The sequence below is a fragment of the Montipora foliosa genome, chromosome 8, assembly GCF_036669935.1.
Source record: "Montipora foliosa isolate CH-2021 chromosome 8, ASM3666993v2, whole genome shotgun sequence".
Lineage (NCBI taxonomy): Eukaryota > Metazoa > Cnidaria > Anthozoa > Scleractinia > Acroporidae > Montipora > Montipora foliosa.
Window position 1 is genome coordinate 15,190,091 of NC_090876.1, and position 19,727 is coordinate 15,209,817.

The following is a 19,727-nucleotide window of genomic DNA, read 5'->3' on the forward strand; positions in this document are numbered from 1 at the left end:
CTCACCAAAAATGACTCCTTCGGGAGTCGATCTTGTAGGATTTGTAGAACGCCGCCATTTTCTTTGATCGCGCTGAAATGTGGTGTGTTTACTGGGAAGATATAGCCCCAGTTTCCCTGAAAATGAGTATGCGTTCGCAGGCTAACTAATCCAAGGTACTTTCTATTTGTTGTGTATTTGGTTTTCAGTTTTCTCGTAAATGTTACGCAGGTAATTAGTGCTATTGAATTTCTGCCTTGTTTTCCTGGCAGATTGCTCCCCCCAAAGTCACTTGTTCTGCTCGAAATTCTGTCAAGCCTAACTCCAGGGTACGCTCAACAGAAAAAGGAACTTTCTCGTCGCAGAGTTGTTCTTTTTTCGCTTGGAAAGGAAATAATGAACGAAATGAATCGTATTGAACTGCGGATATGAAATCAAGTGATTCACTTGATTTCATATCCGCAGTTCAATGTCACTCAATATATCATTCAAGATGACTCATTTCATATATCGTTTTGTTCATTCATTCATTCATTCATCACGAGAACATTTGAATCCACAAATGACCAGTTCCCAACGTCAGTGGCTTCATAGCTTAGTTGGCTAAAGCGTCGCACCGGTATCGCGAGGTCACGGGTTCAAACCCCGTTGAAGTCCTGAACTTCTCGGGCTTTTAACGCAATTGATAAAATTGCGTATACCTGAGAGGATCATAGCTTCACTTGAAAGAAAATAACAGCAAGAAAAACGATTGTGATGAGATAAAAAAACACTTTGCTAGCAGGATAGCAAGAGCTTGGATTGCGCTGTCTTCATTTTGTTTAATACTGGCTATTACAATTTTTTTTGCTCTAAGGTATTGACCAATTTTTAAGTGTAGGCGTCAATATGGTCCTCGAGGTATGAGTGAGATAAGAGTGCTTAACACTCATGGGGCAGAACATTGGAATCCATAGAGGAAGTGTTCAACTCGCCGTAGAGGAGCTACAACAACGTAACAATGAACTTGAAGGAGAGTTAAGACAAAGAGGAGCCCAGATGACTACAATGGACTGAGTGATAAACAGAAACTATATCCAAATTACTAGTCATGAACTTGGAAAAGGCGGATGGGGAGTTGTTTATAGGGGGAGATTTCATTACTACGATGTTGCTGTAAAAGAAATGTACGAAGATATTGCAGGAAACAGCAGACATGTGTTTGAGCATGAAGTCAACATGGCGTCAAAATGTCGCCATCCTTCTCTGCTTTTATTTATTGGCGCAACAAACGATGAAGGGCCTCCTTTGCTAGTTACAGAACTCCTTGAGTGCAGTCTGTGGGACAAGCTGTACCCTAGTCCTGGTGAGCTACCCGTCGAAAATGAGCAAGCTATCTCGTTGGACGTGGCTTACGCGCTCCGCTACTTACATGAGAAAGCAAACCCCATTCTTCACAATGACGTAAGCAGTTCTAACGTGTTGCTTTGGAAATCTGGTAACGGCTGGAGGGCCATTCAAGTTGTCCGATTATGGCACTGCTAATTTTGTCCATCGTTGCAGTATAAATTATGCAGGAGCGGCTGTTTACTGTGCACCTGAGTACATGAGGAGGAAAAACAGAGCATCTAGCAAGGTTAGTTTTGGGATGCATTTTTTCAACCTCGTTCCAGGGCTTTTCATTGCCGATGGTAGGACGTCCTACTCTCGGCGGTGAAAAGCAGTGGGACGGAGGTTGGCATTTTTGGGGGACAACTTTGTTGTTTCCTATTCTGGTTTGGGTTAAAAAAATAAGTGGAACGAGATTTACCAAAAAAATCAACAACAACAAAAAACGTCAAAACACAGTGGTTCACTGCAGCAGCGGCCTGTGGTCCAATGCTCGGACTAGAAAATCATGAAAGATGTCAATAAACCATCCGTGATCATGTTCTTTGCTTGCCTATGTTTTTTCTGAGTGGACAGAGATGTTAAGCCATTCGCCCCTAAAGAGGGCCCAATTGATGAGAAAAAAAGTCTTGCGTTATAGTAAAATCTGAATGGGTTAAATGCAAAAGTACAAAGTTCGATTTTTTGTCAGAACTGGAGAAAGGGTGTGGGACTAGGGGATAGGATTTTGAATATTCAAGCTGATGACCTGAGGGAAGTCGTGCTGTGTGTGTCCATTGAGTGAATTGGCTAGTTTCGTATTTTTACGGTTGGACGGCAACAAGCACGTAGTTGAGGTTAAGATGGGAAAACAATTTTTTGCTTCAATTTCATGCTCGTTGCAGTCTAACTGTGAGAGTAAAAAACTGGGCGGTATTTTTCGATGGTCTCTAAGTCTTGAAGTTGAGGTTTTTTTAATGCAGATTTTTAAATCACTTAGAATTTTCTTCTTTTTTGGACACGTCCCCACAAACTTTAGTTTTTTGCTGCCTTTGTTATATAGGTTGACGTGTATAGTTATGGTGTTCTTCTTTGTGAATTGAGGGTCAGAGAAGAACCTAAACGAGAACAGCTTCAGAAGCAAATAGACAGGATAGAAAAACACGACCCGTGCTCGCTAATTAGACGCCTTGTGAGAAGTTGTGTTGACGAAGTTCCTTGGCACAGGCCATGGATGGACGTGGTTATTAAAGATCTTACAAACAGTTTTCGGAGCACTTACATTGGTGACTTAATGATTGAGGACTACGAATAAAACAAGAAGCCCATAACCGAGAGGTGTGGATCTCTCTCATTTGTCCTTGGGAGTCTATTGCATTATCTAAATTAATGAACGGTCATGCCAAATTACGATCAATCAGATTGGGCCTGATGACCACAACGCCTATTTGTAAAATAATTAGGATAGTGCGCGCACTCTCATTGGTCAATAGCTGTGTTTAGGCGAGAGTAAGTAAACACGGCTGTAACATCTCACGACTTTTATTGGTTATGTATTGTCAGACGCGCGTTTTCATTGGTTGGTAGGAAATATGAGCGTGTGTCAAGAAGATCTGTTTCAATCAAAAAGTGAAAAAAACAGCTTTTTCCCTCATTTGTTGAATTATATTAAGTATAAAAAATAAAAACTAACAACAATATCCGACGTCACGGAGTCAGACATGACTCCATTATCAAGGTTAAACTGTAATGGACAATTCGCAATTTAAATATAACGGGCGTTAGGTCAAAACAAGAGAAAATGAGGGGACAGAGAAGGAGGCCCCCGGTCCAGCCCTTGGGATATGTCATGTCCATGAAAGTTATTTTTAGACGAGCGGAAGTCTTCCGAGACGTCCGCATGCAGGCCAACCTCGGTCCGATGTTTGAAAGAAAATATATATTCATCAGCCTTCCACGTGCGCCATCATTTTCTCTTTTCACTAAGAACCTGAGAGCGAAGCAAGACTGCATGCGGACGTCTCGGAAGACAGACTTCCCCTAGAACAAAGACTTCCGCTCGTCTAAAAATAACTTTCGTGGACATAACATATCCCGGTCAACGCCTTGAGCCTCCCTCTCTGTCCCCTCATTTTTTCTTGGTCAAAACAAAGACTTTTGCATAAATGGAAATTAAACGATAGTTGACACTGAGATATTTACAATTTTTTGCTAGAATACAAAAGGCGTAAGGTCAAACAAAGATGATAGGGATGAAAAACACGAAACACGATCTGGACAAACCTGAACTTAAAGGACATTTTACGATCCTAAAGAAATGCAAATCGAAATTTGACTGTCTCGTTCACGAGATGCTTTTGATACGTGAGCTTCAACGATCACTAAATAAGCAGTCAGATTCCATTCACGCTAAAGTTTTAGTTTGACCTTACCCCTTTTGTATTCTAGCAAAAATTGTAAATATTTTAGTGTCAACTATCGTTTAATTTCCATTTATGCAAAAGTCTTTGTTTTGACCTAGCGCCCGTTATATTTAAATTGCGAATTGTCCATGACAGTTTACCCTTGATAATGGAGTCATGTCTGACTTCGAAACGTCGGATATTGTTGTTAGTTTTTATTCTTAATACGATTTCTAAATCGATCTTACTTAATGTTGTTGAATTATGTTTGAGAAATATTTTATTAAGTAGCCATACTTAATAATCTAAAAACTCAGCGAGTTAACTATGTTCTTCGCAAATTTTGAACGAAACAGTATGAAAACATTCTATCACAAAATCTGCAGCATGGATTTTAAAAAATCATTTCTCAAATAAATTATGACGTCATAAGGCCCTCTTTTGATACTCTTTTCAAAATATCAGTTCCATTTTTTGTTCAAGTAGAAATTCCATGCTACAGTTTACGAAAAATGATGGGCCGGTTCTTATCTAGTGAAAAAACCGCCTCTTCCTTTCGTTTTCTGAGAGTTTTTACACGGTTTTCACTAAAACGTACGGCAGAGGACTGGGACTAGTTGCGCATGCATCTTCTGATTAGATTGATGCTAGATTTCCATTGAAAAAGTTACTTCAAAGAACCCTCCTTGCAACCTTTTTATGGGGCTCTTGACTAAAAGCTTCCTTAGCAACCATTGTCTATCAGTAGTTAAGTGCCACCCCCTTAAACATTCTTGCAACGTTGATCCAATACTTATTTTGTTACAGAAAATGTTGGATGGAGTTGAGGCTGTTGAGACAGTTCGTTAAACATTTGTGGAGCACACAATTTCTCAGATCTGGCCATAAATTTGTACGGGAGAGACTGCTTTCTATAATTAAAAGTGTCAATCAAAGAACTAGAGAGTGGGAGTTCTTAACTTTAACAATAATAATAAAGCATACCTGAAAAGAAACCTTTAGAGAGTGATAAAGATTGTGAAAATTCTCACCAGGAATTCCCTCGGATTTAATTTGTCCATAGACCAGGTAACAGAACTCGTTGCTGGTAGCAAACCCCCACAGAAATGAAAGGGGAAGCGTAATCTTCCCAGTTGGACAAAAACGCAAAAAAGAAAAGAAAAACATTAGAACCATGCAGAGAAGGGCAACACCACCTCTAAAAAGCAAAAATTGAATAAATTACCATCGAGAATTTGTTAACAAACAAGATTATAACGGAACGCAGATCATCCTCTCTTTCAGATTGCTAACAGGAGAGACGTCTAAAGGGGTACTCTCCAGAAATCACAGAGCACCTAATTAGATGCAAAACAAAACAAACACGCATGCGCACAATCACGCATGCGCACAATCATTTCACCCAGTCAATTAACAGCCGTGGACAGCTTTTTTTTTTCCATGAAAACAGCCTTTATTCACAATAAAAACGCACGCCATTTACAAATTAAAAAGCACAAAAAAGTCACTAGAAACTAAGAGCCGGAGTAGGCAGTTAGCCACAAGGGCCTGGGGCCCTAACAGCAGAGTCCATGAGCAGAGCAAATTCCCTGCAGATATCCCCGGATTGTGGACACCGCGAACAGCGCACGGACAAATGGAATCCATGACCCAGATGTACTTCTAAATATTGATACGAGGAAATCCATTCACCATGGCACAAAAACCGTCCAATACCCAAACATCATGGAAGCGAGATTCAGAAAAGGATTTATAATCCAAGAAGACTCTCTGCTTAACATTACAAGAAACATAACGGATGATGGCACGGTGGTCTTCTTTGCCATTGCAGAAAGTGCCCCTGTTTCGAAAGGTCCAAATGCCATAAAGAAAGGATTTTGTCCAATGGCGTGCAAGCCGAACCCTCTTAGCACTAAGAGAGGGCCAGCGGAAGAAAAAAACCGTTAAAAGGTTTGCTACAAACTGCTTACCAAGCAACAGGAAGAAAACTGGTGCAAAGTGCAGCCAGACTCTTTTGACCCTTAGACAATTTAAAAAACAATGATCAATGGTCTCTCGTCGCGGACAAGAGGCACAACTACCAGATGAGATACAACCCCAGTTGAAAAGGGAATCACGCACCTTGACGCCGAGGAGAATAATAAGCCAAATGACATCGTCCTTATAGTTCTCAGTGAAGGGGTCACGGAGCAGAGACCAATGGCCATCGAGGGAGAACCCTGGCCCAATGATCTGGGACCATTGACGCGGCAAGATTGGCGGGGATTACTTGATTGAAAGGAGATTTCGATTCAAGGTTTTACAAACTAGGGACTCTCTCCCACCCTGGGTAGAGTATCAAGACAGGCCTCGTAAAAGGGAGTTGGAGAAGAAGCACTTGTAGAAGAGTTATCACGTGAGGAAGACCATTCGGGACGCAGGAAGGACAAGCGACGCCCCAAAGAGTATTTGCATAGAAAAAAACTAGAATCATCAGGGGAATTAAGCACGGAGGCCATCCCCGCCAATCTCAAAGCCTGGGCCTTTAAGACGAGATTGTCACGATTGACACCCCTAAATTTAAATTTCAAAAAGCAAGTGTTACGACTCACGGTCTCCATTTTTGAGCACCCTAGGAAGGGCCAGATCAAGGCATTAACCCGCGCAATGACCCATTTTCGAAGAGTAAGAACTCTGGCAAGGTAAAGCAGCTTGCTCAAACCAAGTGTATTGATAATTAGAGCCTTACCAGGAAGAGATAGGGCTCTCGACTTCCAGAGATTGAGGGATTTCTCCAGTTTCTCAAGTTGAGGTTGCCAATTAAAATGCTCTGTAGGGATGGTGTCAAACACTACCTCAAAGATTTTCATGTTCTTAACCCAGGTGAGGACCGAAGGTTCATCAAAACGAAACCTCCATGCCCCTAGCCACATTGCTTCAGTTTTTTTGCGATTCAGTTTGTCACCGGTGCCCCTTTCATAGACATTAACACAGCTGAAAAGATTAGACAAGGATCGAAGATCCTTGAGTACAGTCGTAATGTCATCGGCATACAAGCGAACACGTGCTTGCCACCCTCTGGCACCAGGGAGGAGGAACCCCTCAACCCCTGGACAACGCCGAGTGAGGGACGCTAATATCTAAACACAAAGGACATAAAGTAAGGGAGACAAAGGGTCCCCATGATGCACCCCACGCGCAGGAGAAATCCTCTGAGAGGCACCATCGTAAAAAGTTGAGATCCACCGGCAAAACGCGAGTCCAAAACCATAAACCTGGAGAAGATGCGAGAGAAAGGAACGGTTGACACGGTCAAAGGCTTTCTCCTGGTCAAGGCTGACTAAGATTGCGGATTCATCCGTCCGTTGAATGTAGTCCAAAACATCACGCAAAAGAGTAACGTTAGAAAAAATACTTCGGCCGGGAACGGGGCAAGTCTGATCAGGGTGGTCAATATTTTCAAGAATTTTGGAAAGACGAGAAGTGATCGTTTTAGCAATAATCTTATAGTCCACATTCAAAAGAGAGATGGGCGGCCAGTTTTTTAAGTGCTTAATATCACTACGCTTCTTAAAAATAAGGCGGGTGACGCTACGCTTCATCGAGCCACAAAGCTCGCCATTGGAGAAACACTGGTTAGAAACACAGAGTAAAAGGGGACCCAAAGTCTCCCAAAAACGAAGATAAAATTCAACTGATAGTCCGTCAGATCCCGGTGACGTCCCGGTATTAAGACTCTTAACAGAGTTGGTTAATTCGTCAAGCGACATTTATCCCTCGCACGAGGCGCGTTGAGGGGGAGAAAGGGACTTTTCAACGGATTCTAAGCAACGCTGTTCAAAAACCGCGTAAAACATCTGAATAGAAGCGCACGTGCGTTCGTTCAATTTCTTCACGAGTGAACACGTCTACATCATCAGAATTAAGAATTATTATAGAAGAAACAATATTACGCTGGAAGCGGTCACGTTCAAGCTAAAAGAGAAAGCGCGTAGGCCTTTCTCCCTCCTCAAGCCACTGAACTCCAGAACGGATTTTAGAACCGTCTAACTCTTCCAAGGTAAGAGCCTTAAGCTTTCTTTCGAGCTCGGAAATTTCAGGACTTACTGAGGGATTACCAGCTGAAGTTTTAGCTTAATAATCCGGTTAACGAAAAGAACACGCGCGGGCGAGAGATCCCTGCGCTTTTCCCTGGCAAAGAAAATAATCTCAGAGCGGATGGAGTTTTTAAAAAAGTCCCACCAAGCTTTAACCGAACGAAAGTGTTGCAAGCAATTGGCTAGATGATTGATACAATTCGAAATATAGCCGTAAAACACATCATCATTGAAATGTGAATTATTAAACTTCCAAATGCCAGGACCACGGAGGTTATTCCCGGTGGGCTGGAGGAAAGACAAACAAGATCATGGTCGGAAAAAACACAAGGGCTGATTTCACAAGAAACAACAGAAGGCATGAAGTTCTTAGAAACAAAAAAATTATCTAAACGCGAGCCAATTGAAAACTCCGAATTAAACCATGTGCACTGGCACAATCTGGGATGAAGCATGCGCCAGGCATCAATTAAAGAAAAGGCTGAACGAAAATCAGTAAGGCACTTAGCAGGCACAAAGTTGCCGCCCAATTTATCAAGGTTGTGATCGTAACAATTATAATCACCAGCAATTATTAAGACATCAGAACATAGGAAGTATTCATGCAAACTTCTGAAAAACACTTCCTTTTCGGCCAAGTTGTTGGGGACATAAATATTAATTAAATTAATCCTTAGATCGTCAAGTTTGAACAATAGACTAACAACCCTCCCCGACGTGTCCCTTTTCGAGCGGCTGGCATTGCCGGAAAAAGATTCAGAAAGGCAAGCAAGGACACCACTTTGTTTGCCTACAGCAGGGGACCAAAAACAAGGTCCACACCAGGCACAAGAGAAAACGAGGAAAACCTCAGGATCAGTACTCTGCGTTTCCTGGAAACAGAAAACGTCATACGAGGTACGAGGACTATCTATGAGATAATCTTGGAAACGCTTACTGAAACCACGAGAATTTTGGGAAAGAAATTTGGAATTCATGAAGGGTGAGGGTTCTTAGTCTTTTTACTAGAACTGACCGACATTGGTGAAATTGATTTACGCGCAGGTGGACGGATCATCTGTGAAGTCTAACCTGGTAAGCTTGCGTTTGGGTGCAACTTTAGGAGGTGGAGGACGGATAGGAATCTGTAATGGGTGCAGCGGACCTGTAGGACTAGAATCCTCAGGAATCTCCATCGCAGCAATAGCTTGATCAGAAGCAGTAGAAAGTTGCGAACCAGCTGCAGTGACAAACTGTAGATCAGACAAAGTAGAGGAACCAGAAATGATGCTCGACGGAAGAGAAGGCTCTTGGGACAAAGGAATAGACAGGGACGGCGATTCAACAGGCGAAATGAGGGACTGAGACGATTGCGTACTAGTTTGTGATGACTGAGAGAACTGTGTAGACTGAGAAGACTGCGAGGGCTGCGCGGAGGGATGCTTTGTGGTGTTCTGGGACAGTGATGAAGGTTGACCAGAAGATGGCGACAGTGATGATTGCGATGAGAGGAAAACACAGGAAGGTGTAGAAGGTACATCAGGAGAAGACTGCGAAGGAGGCTGTGTCGAAAGGAGGAACGTCAGGTAAAGACTGCGATAAAGGGATTGAGGGAGGCGGGCCATCGGAAGAAAGCTCATTAGAAAAAGGCTGCGGGAGAGACTATGATTGTCGGGACTCTGGAAGGGAAGCAGGAGCAGCATCATTATCACTTTTATCACTTTTTCAGGGCGCCGCCACGGTGACCAAGGTAATTTACATTCAATGGCGTAGTGGCCGTCCTCTTTTTTAAACACTGCACTTGATCTCTTCTTTATAGTCGTTCAAGGTGTGACCCAGTTGGTCACAGTTAAAGCATACCACGTTAGGGCACACCTTTGCGACATGATCGGGAAGATGGCACTTCCTGAAAATAGGAACCTGTCCCTCGTGTCTGACTCTAAGAAGCTTTTTCTGCCGAAGCGTAGGAAGGATGGAATCGATTCAGATAGTTCCATTCTAACAACGCGTGTACCATTCTGCATGCCGTCATAGCCCTGAAGATTACATCTGCGGAAACCGAGGACAGCTCCATAGCGGCCAAGACGATGGGACAGTGCTTCATCAGAAAGCTCAAAGGGAGTATCATACACGTCAGCGAAGGTACACGTAGAAGATGAGTTACGATGACGAAGGATAAAAGAAGATTTAGGAAGGAAGAGATTTCGGTATTCACTGGTGGAAAACGTCACGGAAACAAAGCCATTAGGATTATGTTGGAGACATCCGACCGCAGCAGCACGGATACCACAATTCTTTAAATCGGCAAACACTTGGGATGAAGAAGTGTCCTTGTCGGAAACAGAAAAATGCGTCGTACATGGTCGCTAGGCCAAGATGTTCAGGAGATGGATAAAATCCTTCTCTGCGTCAGTAAGACGTTCAGCATTCTTCATTAGACACACTGGAGTGTCGACGACGCCCAGCCATTTGGGCATAAGACGGGAATTAGCAATCTCCATGTTCTGCTCAGTTTCGGAACGATCCGCCCAGCTACGCTGGGGATTGACAACATTACCTGTCATACTACTGCAAGGGCCACAAGATGACCAAAGTAGCAATACCACAAGCGAAGAAACAAACTTGTAGCGCTTCGCCCTGGGATAACCTTAGAAGACGTCGTCCAAACTATCCATGCCTCAGCATTGCGTAGCTAACACACCAGTCGGGTGTTTTAGACACCCCTTTAAGTAGCAGCTTCACGCAACAATGTGGTAAGCTGGGTTGGGAACTGTTCAGCCATTCTCCCACGGCAAGCGTGTGGGAAGGTGGATCACCATATGAGATCGGTGGGTCACGTAATTTTTTTAGTGGAAAACAAAACAAAACAAGACGCTTTTTTAAGCGTTTACTCGGAATACCATGTGCCGCAGAAGTTGGGTGATACATTTTGGAAAAGGTAGTTTTTGTGACTACTGCGCATGCGCGTAGTCACTATTGCCATCGCGTTAGTTTTCCGAAAATGACTATGTAACAGTAGAATACACTTCGGAGCCAATCCGCATACAGAGTACCCAGGTTCGGACTCTGCAAACAGTACAATGATTCGCCGATAGTTCGCGAGGACGAACAAAATGTTCGGGTGCCCCGTGTTCACATATGATGATCTGTGAAGAATACGGTTCTGTAATTTGAAGTGAAATTTTAATTCTTAGAGCAATTACTTCTCGTATCTTTCGTATTTTGTTTCTAACCGAGACCGTTTGCGCGTTTAATGAAGCCGCTGAAGGAGCGCAAAAGCCCTTAAAGGAAAAACATTTATAGCAATATTGATCCCGTTTTAGGGATAAACAAAGCTTTGAAGTAGCACGTAATTGTCAAACTATAGATGGTTTCGCAGTGAGATCATCATATATTAGCAAGGTCTTCTGAATTGTTATCTATTGGAGGTTAAAGAGAAATAAATGTTTTTCCAAGTTTCCAGTTCCGTGACGTCTTTCGTTTCGAAAATACAGTATTTTGAACTTCCTATGTTAAATTGTCACATTAAGCAGTTTACGTGACACCGTGGTACCAATCACTATGAGTCTCAGCAGTTTGAGCCTTCCAAGTACATTAGGAGATGTGTTCATACATATGTATTTTATTTCATGAGCGAAAAGTAAGCGCTTTCATGGCAAAGTGAAGTCCAGATGTTGGAGCACTTTGATCCACCTACATAAAGGCCGGGACACACTAGGCGACAACTCGCAGCGACATGTCTCTGCGACAAGTTGCTCCGTGTGTACTACTTGCAAAACAAGTCGCTGCGACACACGCCTGTTCGGAGCACCACGTGGTGATCTCGTATGAGGGGGGATGTGAAGTATTTTTCTAATTCAATATGGCTGACCATATGTCGCTCTCTCATTGGTTCATTCATATTTTGTCGCAGCGACTTATTGCGGGAATTGTACACACGATGCGACAACGCTGCTTTCGCTAATTTTGTCGCCGCGACTAGTCGCACGAATTTAAACTGGTTTGAATTCGTGCGACTGATCGCTGCGACAAAATTCTGCCCCAGCGACAATGATTTTCATGAAATTAACCGTGTCACACAAGGCGATTTGTTGCGGCGACTTGTCCCCGCGACGTGTCGCAGCGACTTATCGCCTAGTGTGTCCCGCCCTTTAACTCGGTTGTAAAGTTGTGTGAAACGCTTCGACAAATAGCTCAGAAACGATGTACCCCACAGATCTAAGAATTGGAAAGGTGGTTTCTAAGTTTGTTTCCGGCAACATTCCAAGTTATTGGCCTTTTTCATTGAACGTTTCGAATTTATTTTTTTATGATCTATTGCACATGAGTTTTTCAATGGTCGAGAAACAATCGATATGAAAGCTGTGGTGAATCAATTCTCACAATTCAGCCACCCCTATTCACATAACAGAATATTTTACTTCTTTTCCCCTTGTCCATCTCCGCAGTAGTCACATGCGCCTCTCGAGCACCTATTTTTTAATTTGCCAAGTACGAAACAAAACAAGTAAATGTTTCTGCAGCTAGTTGCTCATTCATAACAACGCGGATAATGTACCAGTGAAAATCGTTTAATGTTTACAATCGCAAATAAATTCCACAGGTGACATAGCTACAGGGGTAGTACGTCTTGGAACAGGTTGTTGGAATGGAAATGTCTATTTTTGCGGGATCTAGTATGTAGCGTGACATCAGATAAACTGGTTTCACGTGAAAGAAGTCCGCGAGACAAAGGCGGGTGAATCACAGTGTAGCAACAAAGACAACGAGTGAAAAACTATTCTTGTAATTAATATACTTTTTTTTAGGTAAGTGAAAACCGGTATCCAGCTGCAAAGTTTCCAAATTAACAGAGTTGTGAATAACGCGGCCGGTGACCTCCAGCTCCAGATAGCTAACATGCAGATCAAGAAACTGTAGCAATTAATTAAAAGAAAAAAAATGACATTGGCGGATGATGTTCGTACAAAGAACAGCTGCGGCAGAAAGAAACCGATAATTTTCGGCCATTTATAACATACCGTTGCTGGAAGTTCTGTACTTTCGATTTCGTCATGTTGTCAACAGGCAGGATTAGAGGAAATATCTTATTCATAACATTTCCAGAAGGCTGAATTCAGCATATTCACGTTTTAGCGTCATTTGCCATCTCGTGGAAGATGCGCTTTCAATCAGCAAACGAAATTAAACGAGTCACACTGAAGCCCCAACGTAGAACCCATCATTTGGTTGCTGCAGTGCACGTTATAAACTCCGATTTTCATGGAATTCTCTAAGACGTGAGGCTGTTTCAAGTCTCTCGATCGGAAATCTTCTCCTTCGCGGCTGTGTTCATTTGTGATTGTCGCAGTTGTTTTTTCACAGAGGGAGGTCAAATTTATTGCTCAGAGGGGTGTAGTACATTGCTTTTTAGCCAATGAAATCAGCGCCTCGTAATTCTGTTGTCTTTTTGCTGACAGAAAACTAAATTACACCCAGATTATAACTCGGATACCTTTCAGGTATTCCGAGTAAAAAGCAAGGTGACACACGCTAACACCAACCTGGTGTTTTGCTGTTCCCAACCAGCTTACCACATTTCATGTATATGGAGCTGCCACACCCACTTTAGCTGAGGCCTATGGCTGCTAATTGACAGTGTGAAATGTTTGTGCGCATGCATGATGTGTTGGCCTCACCGGGTTGGTGTTAGCTTGTGTCACCTTAAGCTTCGCCTTTTTTTTTACCTAATTAGATCCCTTGAGCCTAAGCCTTTGCTACCTATTTTCAACAATAAGGATAGTGTAAAGGTTAGCTGTATTTTGAGCTTAGTGTAAATGCACCTTTTAATTACTTTAGGGGCAGTATTTGGGGAACACTTTGTGACGTTAATCCTCTGCATTCCTAGACTCGAGTGATATTGAAGTTGGGGAGAAAGGCAAAGGGACACTTCATAACGATTATTGAAAAGCCGCTTGTATCTAATTGGAGGCAGTTTCTGGACAAATCTGAGTAGTTCAACTCAACTGAACTTTTAATGAATCAACGTACATGGCGACACATACCGAGCACATGACAACCCCAATCCCAGAAACCTTTGCGTTAAATTTAGCCTGAGATGTAACATAACCCGAACTTTTTATTAAGGGAAGGATTTAAAGAAGCAAGCGTAGGTCGTGAGTATTTGAAAAACATTCTTGATATTGAAGAAAGCATATGATCACATATAATCCGAGATCACCGATCCTTTTGCAGATTAGTGGAGAATTGTACTTTTATGATTTTGGCGTCCAGATAATCACAGTCCATCATGTGGGACTCAAAAGAACATAAAAACCAGGAAAGGGAGTCAGATTGTCAGTTCGTTAACCAATCTGAATCTCTCAATTGGCACTATTTGGCAAGATTTTAAAGACGTTGTCACACATAATAAATGAGGGGTTTTGGAGTATCTTCCCTGCCAGCCACACCCAAAGCGATTTTTGAATAATTGCCCAGGAATTCTGACGATGAAGAGTCGCCTTAACCTATCCAACAGCACCGTCCTAACTCGCCCTTTGCATGTGCAATAGAAGCAACTGGATTGGCTTAGAACAGCGAAAAAGCACTATTAAGTGGAGTGTCCTTAAAAGCTTAAGACCGTTAGTCTGTCGGAGTTGTGCAATTAAAACCGCGTTGGTTTTGACTCAAACTCTTCATCATTAGCCACCACCCTGCACTAAATCGTACGAAAAAAAATGGTCATTTGATACAGACAAAAGGTTGTAGACAATGAATGATGGACAAGAGGATTATAGGCTTCCGAAAAAATTGGTTCAGTCATTATCCACCCTACAGCCGACTTCTAACCCTTGGCTATACCCTAAGTAAACAAAAGCTAAATTACATTGAAAGATACATTATCCAAGACAGCTAAGGTTACAGAATAAAGCCTTTGCTTTAATTTGAATTCATCGTAATACTGTATAAAGCTTCAATAATAGTATCTCAAATTTCGTAAAGTGGACTATAGTACCGCAAGGTTTCAACAAGACTCCATTTCTACATGGGTGAGTTTTTCAACTTATCTTTTTCCTGAGGCCTACCGTCATAATTTTTCTTTTCATACATTTACTTAACAAACTCTTCCACATGAGCCTAACCAATTTGTTATCCCGAGCCGCTCATAAAGGATTGTCTTGATTAAGCCAGTTTTAAAAAAGACGCCGTCCGGGCCAGATTTATCTCCTTTAAGTTATTTATAACCAGTAACGTTCACTATCATCTGTGAGCTATCAAGATGTATGTAAGGGTACAGGGAAAAGCTCCAACAAAGGTAAAGTTTTGCAGAATTTCATACGCCGAAGATACTGTACCAGGGTTATTTCAGTTGATTAACGGCTGCATGCCTTGACTGTCCTGTAACGCAATACGTCAACTCCTCTTTGCGTAAAAGGAAAACAACATAATGCTAACAAACAAAAGAGACACGTTTAGAGTTATTCTTTTGGAGTAGAAACTTACATAGCAATAGCGTTTTATGAACAATTTCGTTAAGCGTCTAACAAGGCAATATGTTCATTTTAATACTTTATATGGAATCAGAGCTTCATCGATTTAATCTTGCCGTTGTTGTTTTGCCAAGCAGCTTACTAAGAAGAATAAGCGATTAGAGACAAAAGAAGTTTTTAAAAAAATGAAAAATGAAGACACGTAATTGCATCGGAAATACGTGAGAAATGCCGCCGATTTGTGGTTATTCAGTCACGCTTCTTAACAGTAGGGAACGGAATTAAAAAGAAAAACTATTTATATGCTGGGCTGAGCTGAAAACCCTAAAAACCTTTTTGTAGGGTAGTGGCAGAAAAACAGAAAAAAGGATCCGTGATCCGTTGCCTAGGGATCTTTTTGTCATACTGGAAGAAATTTTATTGTTCACTTTTCTTGAACTTGCGAGTTATCTATGACACACATCACTGACGTTTTCCCCTACCTTGGTTTACCTTTCATTGAAACAGTCTCCATTTGAATATTCATTTTCTCAATGTTAATTAGGCCTCGTACTCAAGAGCAGAATCAAACAAGGATTTATCTTAAAAGAGACAAAATTCTTGTCCCCTTGTACCCTTGGGTAGTGATCCTTTAGACACCAAAGGAAGGAAACGCCCTGTGACTGAGTCTTCAGAGGGTCTCAATGGGGGTGTAGCAAACACGGAACACGGTTAAAAAATTTCGCGATTTGACGGTGCACCCTTAATTTTTACATCAAATAATTGTTCAGAGCTTAGAAAAAGCTACAAACAACATAACATGGTTATCTGGACAAAATAATTCACGACACACGGTCAATATTTTCCCTTTTTCACGACACACGGTTAATTTTTGGACGTTTCACGTCACACGCTTAACCCCATTGAGACCCTCATGACTGTGGGTATCGAAACCGGCCGGGCCACATTGCGTTCTCGTCACCAGAGCCTCGGATCGACGCGCTCTGGAAACCTCTATGTAGGAGAACATACCCCGTAGGATTCATATAGTCACAAATTGGCAATTTGAACCTTACGGCGTCTGCTCGCTCCTCGTGCTAACATGAATGCACCAATTAGAGACGCGTTTGATTGTCCTTCACGAAAACCAATGAGAAGACACTTTGTTTCAGGGTTCCCTAGAGCTCTTCTCTCCCTCAGTCAAGAGAAGAGCTCTGGGGTCGAGATTGGGCCACATTGGTGGGAGGCGAGTGCTCTCACCACAGCGCCATCCCTGCACCTGAAACTAACAACTAACTTCCGCTTGCTATATTAATTGTACTGTTGTGATGAAAACAAAATTAAATTCCGCTTTTAAAAAAAAAAATTTATGTTTCGCGCAACTTGCATTTCCCAGGATAAAATACGCAAATGGACGGACCGTTTCCATGCAACCTTGCCCCCAGGGCGCTTTTCCTGCCTCACCCAAAGCCAGGGAAAACGCCCTGGGGACGAGGTTGCGTTTCCATGGTAATGGTCCGCACTGTAAAATCCTGACCGAAAACCAGCCAATCAGAGTGCTTCATTTAGCCTGAAAATTTGCCATATAATCATCTGATTTATCATATATTCAACGCTGAGTAATATCATTATTATCCACTCTCGAGAACGTGTTAACGACAAAGGGTGCAGAGAAAAAAGACCCTGGGAACGAGATTGAGGCAGGTCATGTGATCTTGTAACGGCATCCTTTTTCTTAATGTCGTGAAAAATCATGATAAAAATATAAACAAAAAAAAAATGTTCGCTTTAACTAAGGTTTCGAGAATTGGAGCTTCCGTTAAACTATTTATTTTATTTTATTTTATTTTATTTTATTTTATAATGGAAACCACGAGGCTTATAGAGTAAGCTTAAAGATTCCCTGATTACAGATGAATCATAACTACATCCGTTATAATGCTATGGAAGAAGGCCGAAATATCAAAAAATACTAAAATAGCGAACGGTACATAATTGAGTTCAGAGACATGATCTCTGTCTAAACATAGTTAATGCATAGAGATGGTTATGAAACTCGACAAGTCTTTTGTTTCATGTTTTTGTCTGTATTTTTGGCCTTGACGGTGCACAAAACACACCTTATTTAAAAAAGATAGGCAATCGAATCTTTTGATTAAATTGTGCGCCTAATTTGCGAACCCGTGCGAAGCAAAAACAAAAGATTGTGCACTGTCAGGGTCAGTTCAACATCGATTGCGATAACATTGTTCTCGCTTTTGAAGGTTTTAATGTTTCATAACCAGTCCCTCAATTAACTATGAACTAAGAATTAAATAATTGTCTAGTATTAGATCTTCATAAGGGCGATCTAAAAGCATCAGCATATCTTGTATTGTAGTTATGGATATTGTTGTTCAGACAGAAAGTGTTTAAAACTGTTGGAAAAAAGTGATTTTTTAAAGGTATGCATAACTTTACCTAATTCTAATAAGCGAATATCGTGAAATTTTAACGTGATGCTCTTTAAAGATGGGATCTGAAGGGGCATCAATGGCTGATTTATTTATAATTCTTATCACCCGCTTTTGTAGAGTCACAATACGAGGGATATTTGTTTTGTAAGTGGATGCCCAGAAAATGTCGCAGAGATAAGGTAGATCATGGAATAGAACAAACTTTCATTCTTCGTCAGGTTTCACAAGAGTCCACAGCAGTCAGTTTTGATTTACACATACATTGATACCTTTTGTCACAAGAAAGACCGGAATTTGAGACTTGATCTCGCTTTAAAAAGGAGGCAGAAGGGTCGGGTATAAAATGAAGAGACTTTCAGCTCTGCCGGCATATTTTGTAGGCCACAAACTATAAAGAAACTCGACCGTAACACACTATCTCGTTCCCAGGACTATCCGCCTTGCTGCTGGCACCAAACCTGCGGTGTTCGTCATTTTTTTAATTTCCCGGTGTAAAAACCCTGTGAATGGACAGTTAGAAGCGAGGGCAGATGTCATGGGAATAAGGGATGGATGATCTTGAAATATTAAAGAAGTGTATGATCTGCTGCGCAGACACCTGCGCAATGGAGAAACCAATCTCATTTAATAACGCTTGGTGGTCTCCTTAATTAATCGGAGCAGCATGCAGCGAGAAAAAGTCGTCAGAATTCTTAAGTGTGCTTTCAAGAACAAGGTCTAAGATCTTATTCATGAGAAACTTTTCTAGGCTCCTAACGTGCCCAGTTCGTTTATGTTTTATGTTCTTTCATTTGCAAAAAAAAAAAAAAATAACTAATAGGCCGACTTACGTGGGCTTGGTTTTCCTTTAGTTTTCTCAAATTTGAGGATTTGTCGTGCGTTTTTAAGTTCATTAAAAGAGACGGAGAAATTCTAGTAATTTTGTCTTCAGAAGCAATTAAGCTTGACCCTGCTGAGGACCCAGACAATAGATTTTCAACGGCACATATTTCAGTCGGTGCTTTTTCCAACTTGTCCCCTATCTACTTTTACTCTTGATCCCTCCCCCCACCAACCCCCCTTCCTATTTTTAGAAGATGAAAAAACTGTAATGAATAACTTGTATTTGCATTTTGGTTAACTTGCCTTTTAATGACGTTCCGTTGACGTCGTGTAGTACGGTATAAGTCCTTTACTTTCCAGGATCACACAAAGCCATAGTTGTAGGTGCTATCTGTGAGGGGAGGGTGGAAGAGCATATGTACTGCCACGCAACCCACCCCCCCCCCCCCCCCACCCCGCACAAACTTATCTTGCTGTCACGTATTAGACAGATGATATCTAAACGGATGAATGAATGAATGATTTAAATCAGTCACTGGCCTTTGTTACATGGTTAGGAAATTTAAGCTGAAGAGGCTATGTATCTGTCCGAGAAATCAAGTAAACAGGAACCTCTAGGGGGATTCCAATCTAATGAGTTATAAAAGCATTTGCGGAGGATTAGCCCTTACAAAGACAATGGATTATATCAGGTGTGATTAACGGTTATTTTTTCGTTGTCGATTAATTAACAGATTAGAAACACCCGTTGAAACAAAGCCAGTTGGCATCAAAACGTAAGAGTCAGAGCTAGCTTTCGTGTTTTATTCCTAGTTGAGTTTTCAGAAGAAACTTCGTTTACTCCATTTAGCTAAACCTCACTGTAGAATACCCGGCAACCAAGAGTCCATTACCTTTGCGGCTACTTATTAGTATTGAATGGCCTGTATTGTTATATGCCTCGTTGTTTAGACGATGCCGCTACAAGAACACAATAGTGGCCGGGTATTCTCCAGTTACTCTTTTAATTTCCGAAAATAAATAGAGGTCATTTATAAAAATCTAAACTAACATTCTGGCCCCAGTTATTCAAACGATTGACAGCGCCATCCACCGGATAAACCACTATCGGGTGGATAAGTCATAGCGAAACCAATTGCACTATCCAGTGGATAGCGATTTATCCGGTGGAAAGCGTTATACACCTTTTGATCAACAGGGGCCTGGAAAACAGTAGTC

At 41.7% G+C, this 19,727-nt stretch overlaps 2 protein-coding genes across 3 annotated transcripts in view; both read left to right on the top strand.

The window, feature by feature from the left end:
• Positions 1–1,143: 1,143 nt before the first annotated feature.
• Positions 1,144–2,641, top strand: LOC137968302 (serine/threonine-protein kinase TNNI3K-like). Its single transcript, XM_068814905.1, has 2 exons — positions 1,144–1,422; positions 2,390–2,641. The coding sequence occupies exons 1-2, from the start codon at positions 1,144–1,146 to the stop codon at positions 2,639–2,641; spliced, it is 531 nt and encodes a 176-aa protein (XP_068671006.1).
• A 12,158-nt stretch (positions 2,642–14,799) lies between these two features.
• Positions 14,800–19,727, top strand: part of LOC138012477 (semaphorin-5A-like) — a 63,760-nt gene continuing 58,832 nt past the window's right edge. Inside the window, exon 1 of one of the 2 annotated variants that reach the window (XM_068859256.1) lies at positions 14,800–14,811. In XM_068859256.1, coding sequence (XP_068715357.1) covers positions 14,808–14,811 — 4 coding nt within the window. In that variant the 5' untranslated portion in view covers positions 14,800–14,807. Of the gene's footprint in view, positions 14,812–19,066; positions 19,202–19,727 lie in introns of those variants that run through there. The other variant, XM_068859258.1, reaches the window with a different exon arrangement.

Bases quoted from the DNA above. Each gene is read 5' to 3' on its own strand.
- LOC137968302 (XM_068814905.1), top strand. From the start codon at position 1,144: ATGTACGAAGATATTGCAGGAAACAGCAGACATGTGTTTGAGCATGAA. The intron at 1,423-2,389 runs GTAAGCAGTTCT...TTTGTTATATAG, and splicing joins ACCCCATTCTTCACAATGAC to GTTGACGTGTATAGTTATGG.